Source organism: Porites lutea, chromosome 9 (genome assembly GCF_958299795.1).
Source record: "Porites lutea chromosome 9, jaPorLute2.1, whole genome shotgun sequence".
NCBI lineage: Eukaryota > Metazoa > Cnidaria > Anthozoa > Scleractinia > Poritidae > Porites > Porites lutea.
Genome location: NC_133209.1, coordinates 30,582,717 through 30,592,547, shown reverse-complemented (window position 1 = coordinate 30,592,547; position 9,831 = coordinate 30,582,717). Strand labels below are relative to the sequence as shown.

Below are 9,831 nucleotides of genomic sequence, written 5' to 3'. Positions count from 1 at the left end.
CTGCCGGAGGTTAAGTCTACAACGAGAAAGGAGTCTTGAATAGCTTGCACTTTTAATTTTTTGTCTTTAGCAGTCAATTTGGTGGGATACAGAGACGTAAAATTGTTTACTCTAGCAGATAAAAACAAATCTGTTGGAAAACTTGTCTTGCCATTTGTTTAAATAGACAACCAATTAATTTCACTTCGTGGCATCCGGGTCGCTGCCAAGCGTGTCGTCACAGTTTTCTTAAGCACCACTGAGGCCAAGAGGTGACAGAAAGTGACAACATAAATTTCTGTTGATTCGCGTTGCTATAGACTATAGACAGTGTGACAAACGTACTTTTTATTTATGGATTTTACTTTCTACCCAGATTGAGGAAATCAGGTAAGCGAGTTTTGCATGAAACTTGATCAATTTATGTGCGTTCGCTTAGATCAGCGGCATAGAATATTACATATTTTTTTTCTTGAGCCATCAAGGGCATTTCACGCGATATATCTAAGCCGCTTTAGAGAGAGGACTGATTTCGCTCTACTGTTGTGGTCAAATTAGCGTCGTTCGTTCAAGCACGGCAAGATGGTTGCTTGAAATTCAAACATCTCAGTCGTGATGCTGCGGAAATTTATTAACGTCTTCCATTCCCTTTGTTTTGGCGGCTTTTCGATTTGGTTCCAATTGAGGGAACCTTTTCAGTTCTGTAGTCGTATCTTCTGATTTTAGCATCAAGATGAAATGGTTTGCTTTCTTTGCCTCTGGCGTGTTTTTGGTATTCACCGTTTCAGTCGTCTTGGCAATCGTTTAGAAGCCTGAATTGCAAGAAGAAAACAAAAGTATAAATCTCATGTGGGGTTCTTCTTGACTAGGATGCATCTTTTGCAGTGATGTATCCGCAATCGGTAAAGCTTTAAAGTAAAAGATGATAAGGCTAAATAACAAGAAACTGTCCATGCGTTACGTCTTAGTTTGGGGTTGATAATTCGCACTTTTAATAATAGAAAAATTATTGCAACGAAAGATCGAACAAAACAAGTGCAAAAACGTTTACCACAAGCAATAAATTATTTATTTGATGTTTGGGTAGTTAATCCCTAAGTTTAGTTTCTTGATAATTAAACCTCTTTGTTCTCTCACAACTTTAAGATAATTTCCTTTCATGGTGGTCATACTGGGGGTAATTCAGCCACAATATTCTGTTACTTAAATAAGTTTTCATGTTGCGAGCAATTAACTACGAAGGGCTGATCGGCTCTATGAAACTGCAACATGATAGTTTTCTCGCTACAAGGGACCATTTTTTTGTATCATATCATACATTTATCTTTATTTCATCATGTTTCTATAACAACAGCTGGTCTTATGCGGCCTGTTGTAATCGGTTTGTTGCGTATTTCAAAAGAGTGGCGATTAATATTCCGCTCCAAAAACAAAGTGCAAATTAGCAAATTTTCTTTAAATATTTTGCGACATTTCTCACATGTCAGCGTGAAAATGTACTGACGTATATCGTTTCTAGAATCTTGGTCAGTAAATGAGAAGTAAGGTTAAATGAATATATTTTGTTTGATCTTTAAAGGAAAGAAAATATACCGCTTTTCATTGGATCCCAGATTGGTGATAGAAACCATAGCAACTTCATGTATCGTACACGACAAGCCACAGAGCATTAAGCTGTATTAAAAAGAGTGCAAGATTGGGGAATCAAGACTTTTCCATGCGTAATTTTCCTCAAATCGACACTACAACACTTCCACGCATCTCCCAAATAGACTGTTTACCGCAAAACCGCGTAGATCCTGCAAGGTTCGAAGAGACTCGTAGAGCACAGAAAATAGACGAACATAAAAAAGAAACCATGTCTCAAACAGCTGCCTTGAAAGAACAACATTATGGCCGCAGAAGGACGCTGAATTATGGCCCAGGAAATTTACCGCCTATTTCTCAAATATCCATGGGGGGAAGACAACTCCCCGACGATAAAGTTCCTGGTGAAAGTTTAAAACTTCCCCCCATTTCACAAGTCAGTTGCCTCGGAGGATACGTACATGAGAAAAATATCTTGGAAAAGCCCATAAAAACTAGAATCCGGGACAGTGATTCTGATTACGTAAAGCGTGCAAAAGCTGGAGGTCAAAGAGACTTGTTGAGTTTCATAAGTACGCCAGAGATGGCGCGCGAGTACAATAAAGATGTGAACCCGGCGAAAGCTCATTCCTCGCGTTACCTCCCCGGCTTCACCTCAGAGTCTGATCCAAGATGGCGTCCGTCACATTGGTCAGACTTTACTCGTCAGAGACAACAACGCCATGGCGATCAGAGGCTAATATGGAGGTAGAGTTGTAAGTTATTGCATAAACAGTACCATATCAAAAGGTTGTTAATGTAGTCAGGGACTGTAAAATGTATGATATGCGCTTAAATAGTCAGTTCTATGTATTAACCTGTCAAAAGACGAGGTAAACTTGAACAATGTGTATATACATTTCTTTGCCTTGAAGGCATGTACATTCCTACTTGCGTGTATACAGAGGGGCGAATAAAGCTCCACTTTAGTACAAAAATACTCGTTCATGCACACGTATCCAGGCTTTTAACCATAAACAGAGGAAGACGGGCTCATTTAGTTACTGGGAGGGAACTTTTACTCAGTCACGTGATTGTATCCCTTAGGCCTGTCTACTGAAGTGAACCGATCGCCTGGGATTTTCTTGACATATTTTTGTTTTCATCTGTGGTTAGTCAGCCTCATGTGTTAATGAGGCACTGTCATCTGAATTCCGTATCTTGCTATCTTTCAGCTTTTTTTGTTGACCAGGATCTCTTCTCATATAGAAAAGTCTGCAGCAACACCAATTTTCGGTGAATTCCTTGGAAGGAAATAGATACATATTATAGAAACTACTTTTTAAGGTGACTCGAGAACCTCTCTTTATTAATCCACTGTCAAATTTGATCTTAGAGGTCTTCTAAATTGTATGATAGCGCCCCTTTAAAACTGTGGTGACTAGCAGCCAGAAACCAGCGCATAAACGAACTCTAATTCTGGTGTCAGTTGGGCAGATTTCTTCTGGGCGTCGCTTTTGCAGTCTCTTTGCTAGGCAAAAGAAACCAATTGAGGGAGCTTAAGCAACTACGACGGCGGCGGCAACAAGAACGTCAAAAACGATTGGTTTTATGAACAAAATAACAGCTCTGCACGTGCATCATACTTTTTGGCTCATCTCCCTGACGTCTACTGTACGACTACAACATGAAACTTTTTTATGCGAAGTTATATAGAGAACGTGAACACACGAAGACGATTTTTCCTTTTTTCTTTTTAAACTTGAATGAGGAATTCAACTCTAGTAAAAAATTCCCCTACATTTGACAAACTGAGTGAGGCTAAATAAACGTGAGAAAGTGAAAAAGATTGCAATTTCATTTTTTAATGGTGAGGTTTTCCACTAACGTCGTTTTCGTGGTTGCTTTATAAGCTCCCTCCTAGAAATACCGGTCGAGAACTACTCACGGGATAGTTTCCCGCCCTTTTTACCGGCTGCGTGCATTTACGTCGTAGCTCTCGTAGCAAGGGTTTTCGCCTGAGATCAAGTTGAGGGAAAAAGAGGAGGGAGAGCTTCACCTGCACCTTTCTCAACAAACAAGCACGGAAACGCTTGCTACGCAGGCTATTTACGCCGCTCGGCCATTGGCCAATTTGGACCTGTCGTCTGGTCGTCTTCGCTGAATATACCTAACCTATTGTGTTAATACCATGTAAATAACCAAGTAAATACCGTATTCCTTGTGCGGCAAAATATGGGAATAAAATGTAGTCATAAATTCTATGCAATTTTACCGCATTGGTCTTCCTATTCCTGTAGCCCTGGCTGAGGCAGTGGGACATTTTACCCACTCCTGACACATTAAACGTAGTTTTACCACTGTTTTGCTTCTTCAGTTCTGACGTCGATTTAACACACCTAAAAACTGTTAACCATTGGTCATTTCCCCTGGCACTCCTTCGCAGTCCAATTCGCAGGCAATCGATCCGTCGCAAGACTAGCCTCAAGACAGAAACTGGTCGACCAAGTCGATAGATGAGCAGGGAACCAAAAGAATGAATTAAATGCCTTTTGCTTTCTTTTGTTTTATTCTGCGCGCGAAAATACAAGCGTGTTTAAAAATAATGAGAAAAGCAAGAGCGTAGCCAAAGTGTAAATAACCGCATAATTCCTCCTCTTTGGGTAAAGGTTACCACTGCGTGTCAAATGCCTACGTCGCGGGCTTTTCTCATCCTATTGTAAATGACTCGTTGGGAGTTAGTCAATTTTCGTTTGAGTTACATTCCCCTTTGCCTAACTGCTATTCCTAACCGCCTTTTATATAGCATGTTCAGTGCTTACACGATTAAAAAAAATATTCAATATATTATTTAGCAATTCAGCTTTGCGCTCGAGGCCTTCTGACGCAACCTTGCACTTTCTTTTCTTTTCTTGTGTTTCCGCGCTTCATCAGTAAAATGCAGCCTAGAGCTGAGACAGTGGTGTATTTGCAAAAAGTGCAAAGAATGGAACTATGAAAGCTGGAGCCTGCAGTCCATATTAGAAAGGTTATGCTCTTTAAAGCAGTTAAGCCATGGAGTGCTCAAGGGAAATAAAACTGAGGAGTTGGAACGGAGAAAACTATAGCTGCGTTTTTTAGTTGGATAAGATTTCAACAACTTGTTAAGAAAAATAAACTTTACCTCGTTAAGGGTCTTTTTTAATTATGAAAACGTTCGCTGGCTAAAAATAGTTCGAGCTTTCATTCGCCTGATCTGTAGTTTTCAAAGGGAGAAATGACTAAACCATGCACTATACACTTAGTTTTTTCAAGTTCCCTGTTAACAACACAAGGAAATGCATTTTCACACTGCACTCTCGACAAATAAGTATTCGAACTGTTTGCACCAATCCCTTTACAATCAACACAACTTTGGAGTTATCTAGCCACCAGTGACTATTAGTGATAAGTAGGTCTAAAATCCACAAATTAATCCAAATTGTTTTCAAATACGTCATATATGTGGTAGCAGATTGTTCACGATGCGTCATAATTCATTAAATAAAGAAACAGCTAAATTAGCTCGCGCGGCTGGCTAATTTAGTTGTATTGCGCGTGAAAACTATAATTACTATGAAAACACTTTGATATTGCTTTGGCCTGAGTCTGATAAAAAAATTAATCTTTATGATGGAGCAACCAGTAAGAAGCCACTCTTGAAACTCGTTTTTATTATAAGGTAAGTGAGCTTATTCAAATACTCTTACTGTACCTAACGTAAATAAAAGTTGGTTTGGCTTTCAAAAAAATGTCTAAGAGTTTTTGTTGAACAGTCGCAGAGGTTTTATTGAATGTTTTCTTCTGGTTTTGTTTTGTTTTGTTTTACATGATCTTATTAGCAGTTAAGGCTAGATATTATGGATCAAGAATATTTCAGTCGTAGTTCTGTTTATTTATTAATGACTACAGTAAACTTGAGTGCTAATGAGCAGTTTGAGATTTTATCGAGTCAAATTTGTACTCCCGAGGTCAAGCAACTAAACAACATATTAAGTAGCGTGAACCAGGGATATTTTTCCTCAGTTTTTACAGTTGTTCCCTGCTGTTTCAAGAATAAACTCATGGTTGACCATAAATATCGGCGTTAATAATTCACTGACACCTACGCAAATACACCAAAAAAATACTTCTTTTCTTTCGAAAATGGTCTAATTGTACAACAGATAACTTATTAATGAGGTCGGTCAGTTTAGTGCAAAGAGATTAACAGATTTCATGCTGCTAACGGATCGACTCCTCTAGGTTTTCGGGATAATTGCTGAGGTAAAAGGAGTCATATTTGGGGGAAAATGGTGAAGCCATTTTACAAGCCCTTAGACAGACCAGAAAGAGAGGAGATTTGGTATTGCTATTCCATACCCAATCGCGAAAAGCAAGATTCAAAAACTCTGCCTAAAGTTCCTATTTCTCAAGTACCAGATTTAACGAATGAGACTGTGAAGGGAGACAGTGCTTTGCAGAAAAACATTAACGTTGGACGTGTCCTGGAAACGGACTCAAAGTACGTGAAGTTGGCCAAAACAGGAGGGAGAAAAAACCTTCTATGCTATCTGGAAAACGAACCCAAAAATACTGGACCCACAGCTTATCATGTCCCAGAATGGTATCATCACGGTGATGGAAAAGGAGAGGAGGAAAAGGTGCTAAGCGAAGAAGAAAAGCGCAGGAAATATAACGTAACTTATGGAAAGCGAAGTTACAAAACTCTCGAAAAATCCAAAACGTACGAACGACCTGATTACATGACGCACTTAGAGCCCAAAGAACGTAAAGACGCATTCGGTGTGTCCGATCGCATTCCCGATCGTCCTATCTTCGGTTACGACAGTTTTTCGTATTGGAAGCGAGACGAGCTTGAGAAGTCGAATAAACTTCCTTGCTTGGTGCCAGAAATTAAATTGCAGTCGAGTAAGAGAAAAGTAGTGCATGCGGAAGGCTCAATTCAAAGTAAGCCTGAGGTTCGGGCTAAGAAGAAACTGATAAAGCTATCAAAGCAATCTACAAAAGAAATAGTTCCAGGGTACAGAAAAATTGATGACAGGTTTGGGTATATTACTAAGTGGCACGACAAATGGTATGCACAAGCCGTAAGGAGCTAACTGGGAACCCAATACTGCAAGTTATCTTCTAAAAAATTAGCTCCGCGTTTGTGTATGGCAGACTGGCGTGCGAGCTTTAGAGTAGCATTCTTCAGTTGCCTGACCAAACAACCTGTGATTTCTACATCACTATTGGTTCCCGTCGCACAATCTTTTATTTCTAGCTGATTTCATCTGATCTTCAGTCACAGAAATTAAATTGTTTATCTGAAAGGACCAATGCGATAGCACCGAGAGAAAGCTCTCTTTCTATTAGTGAATTGTCAACGCAATGGAATATACGGTACTTTACGCGCTAAAACTCGAAAACTTGATTTCGTATTAAGAATATTTGTTCTCATAGAAGGTTTTAAAAATTCTTTTTCAAATAAGAATATTGATTCACAAAACAGATATAAAGCATTCTCTTCGTAGCTCAGTGAAGTGTAGCGGACGTGAGATTGTTCTCCAGGACATAACATCAAAATCTGGTATAACCGCAGAAGGAAAAGTTCAATTTATCATAAGAGGTATGAATTCATAATAGATCATTAGGTCTTCCGGTTTTGTTTGGTAATGCGAGTACAACTGTCTGTGTGATTCTTTAAGATGAAATTGAAAGACACAAAATTCTGTATTTCAGTGATATAAAGTTACCGAGACGACGCATACTACTGCAGTAGCATTGTAACTGTCATTGGCTCAGACGGGGAAAATAAAAGTAAATTCAGAACAACAAAAAGAGTTCCATTCTTTCATGCAATCTAGAAGAAGAACAAAAAGCGGAAGAAGATCGAAGAAGACGATACTGACCCACTCAAGTAGTTCAGTAAACGTTTCAAGACTCTTATCGAAAAATGCACTTGAAATTCTGTTCTTATGTTAGTGGTTGTACAAAAGATAGTATCACACCAGCTGAAAGGAAATCATCTATATACTAAGGCAAAAACCGTGCACAAAATAGGGAGGCCGGTAGTACCTATATTTGAGTATATCCGGCCCCGGTAATCACCCCAGGACGAAGGGAAACTAAGTAATGTCCAGCCCTCTGCTAATTTCCGTCCTTTTACTGATAAAGATTTCTACTTGTGTTTGAGGAATCATTGCAGGATCTCTTAAAATATGGCCTGCGAAAGATTTGAAATGTAAAAATTTCAAAAGTAATTTTCGGGTTTCTAGTGTACGCGTTTGATTTTTACTTGTTGTTTAAGATGCCCGATCGTTATGTTGAAGGCAGGGAGACCTCAGAGCCCATACCTCCATGAATCAGTGCTTTAAACTTCCAGTGCATGTACCGACCGGAAAACGGGCCTCGCCAAGCCTAGCCTATATTACAGGGGAAATAGAAAAACCAAATATTTTAGACTGTAAGTACTGGCCAAACCGAATAAGGAAAATGACATGCATTCCAACCAATTTACCTCGGAATACCATCATAGATATCGAGGTAGCATTGAATCCGCCCCAATTAACCTCCGGTCTTTCGCTTTCAATTTGCCATTCTCCTGAATATGATTCAAAACGTGTCAGTATTTTCTTGTACTCTACTGATATTTTTTGGGCCCTCCCAAGTTTCGCCCCCTTCCCCGTTTTTTGCATTTGCCGACGTCGTTTATAACTCGCCACGGTAATTTCATCATGTCTGAAAATTTGCTTTCAGTATTGCAACAGCGTATGGTCTCCTTGCTACGTGACCTGTGGTCGTGTGTTGTCGAGAAAAAATCAAGTGCGAAGCGTAGTATCAGGGACAAGGAGGCTTATATTGACACACGGGAGTAACTGCTCACTTCTCGAAATTTTGTTCTACTTAAGAATTTTAGCCAAATGATATTTAATACAGAAAAAAAAATTTATAATAATATGCCCCAACAGATACCGGCTGTATCCATGGGCTTCTTGAATTGGCTCCGCGCTCTTTCGCAAGCCTGGTCTCACGAACTTTTATCAGGAAGCAGCTACGATGCTATATTGGGTACCAATATTTTCATCAGTGACTAATAAATGTATACTACCGTCAAGGTGATACTGAGAAAATACACGTTTTGCCTCAGTTAAACTTGAATTAAGTAAGTTACCGAGTGGAGATGATATACTTCAGTACTGAATACCTTAATGTTTGGCGTAGGAGTTCAAAAAATATTATTAACCACCACTACAAATACGATGAAGCCGATCTTACACTGTAGTAGAAACGTTTGAATGCTGCTGTTACTTTACAGAACTAGGCTTATTGTTTGTTCAAACGACCAGATTTTCACATTGTTTGTTGAAAGACAATCCCTTGTACAAATTCGTGAAATGATGTCCTTTATTGATACAGCGGGGGCACCTTTAACGACCGAATGTTTCCAAAAAAGTCAAAATTTAAGTGTATCAAATGGTTTCTCTCTGCTTCAGTTAAAAGCCTGTTCAGTAAATTTGGAGGTCTCCTAAATACTGATTTATCTGTTGGGATATCTTAGGTTAACGGACTGGTGTTGCATCGTCTCGGGAATGACTGCAAAATAAAAATATAACTACTGCGGTACGATAAGGCAGCTCCCTAAGCTCCATAGGGCCACGTAGCGTTAACCAAGACGAGCTTTATGCTACGTTTGTGCGCGAAAGTTTCTGTCGTTTCTGTGACTGTGTTTTAACGAGTAACTTAACATTATTAGGTTATGACTGGTACAAGACGTTCCGGTGAAGATGAAATCGTTTCCTTTTGCTTTAGTTCCTTTGCATGTGTCCATTAATTTTACTCGTATGGTCCCATGAAGAGGGCCACTGCATATGCCTTCATCGAGAGTTCTGCTTGGTCTTTTCCTGTTAGGAGAGCGTAACAAAACCTGGCTGTGTTTTTCGTCCGAACAAATTATTGTTATTGCAAATAAGGTCGTCAATTTGCAGCCCCCGGTCACGTTTCACGTTTTTCTTTGACCCTGCACTGAGTGTACGGCGGATTGCATTTAGAACGATTCGAAATACTGGGCCGCATTCCCAAGGAGAACAAAATCGAACAGTTTCACAGTATCTAGTAATAAAAAGTTGTTGATGCCAATAAGGTCGTCAATTTGCAGCCCTCTGTCACGTTCCACGTTTTTCTTTGACCCTGCCCGCTGGCGATAACTATGTAGTATCCAGACGAGCATATGGCGGATTGCATTTAGAACGATTCGAAATACTGGGCCGCATTCCGAAGGAGAAC

General features: G+C 39.6%; 1 protein-coding gene and 1 long non-coding RNA gene across 2 annotated transcripts; both read left to right on the top strand.

The window, feature by feature from the left end:
* Nucleotides 1-239: 239 nt before the first annotated feature.
* Nucleotides 240-2,464, top strand: LOC140948547 (uncharacterized). Its single transcript, XR_012167054.1, has 2 exons — nucleotides 240-369; nucleotides 1,559-2,464. It is a non-coding gene; the product is annotated as an uncharacterized lncRNA (long non-coding RNA).
* A 2,641-nt stretch (nucleotides 2,465-5,105) lies between these two features.
* On the top strand, nucleotides 5,106-6,808 carry LOC140948524 (uncharacterized protein C7orf57-like). Its single transcript, XM_073397773.1, has 2 exons — nucleotides 5,106-5,245; nucleotides 5,809-6,808. Exon 2 carries the CDS (start codon nucleotides 5,856-5,858, stop codon nucleotides 6,663-6,665), a length of 810 nt encoding a protein of 269 aa, XP_073253874.1. The 5' UTR covers nucleotides 5,106-5,245; nucleotides 5,809-5,855; the 3' UTR covers nucleotides 6,666-6,808.
* The last annotated feature ends 3,023 nt before the right edge of the window (nucleotides 6,809-9,831 follow it).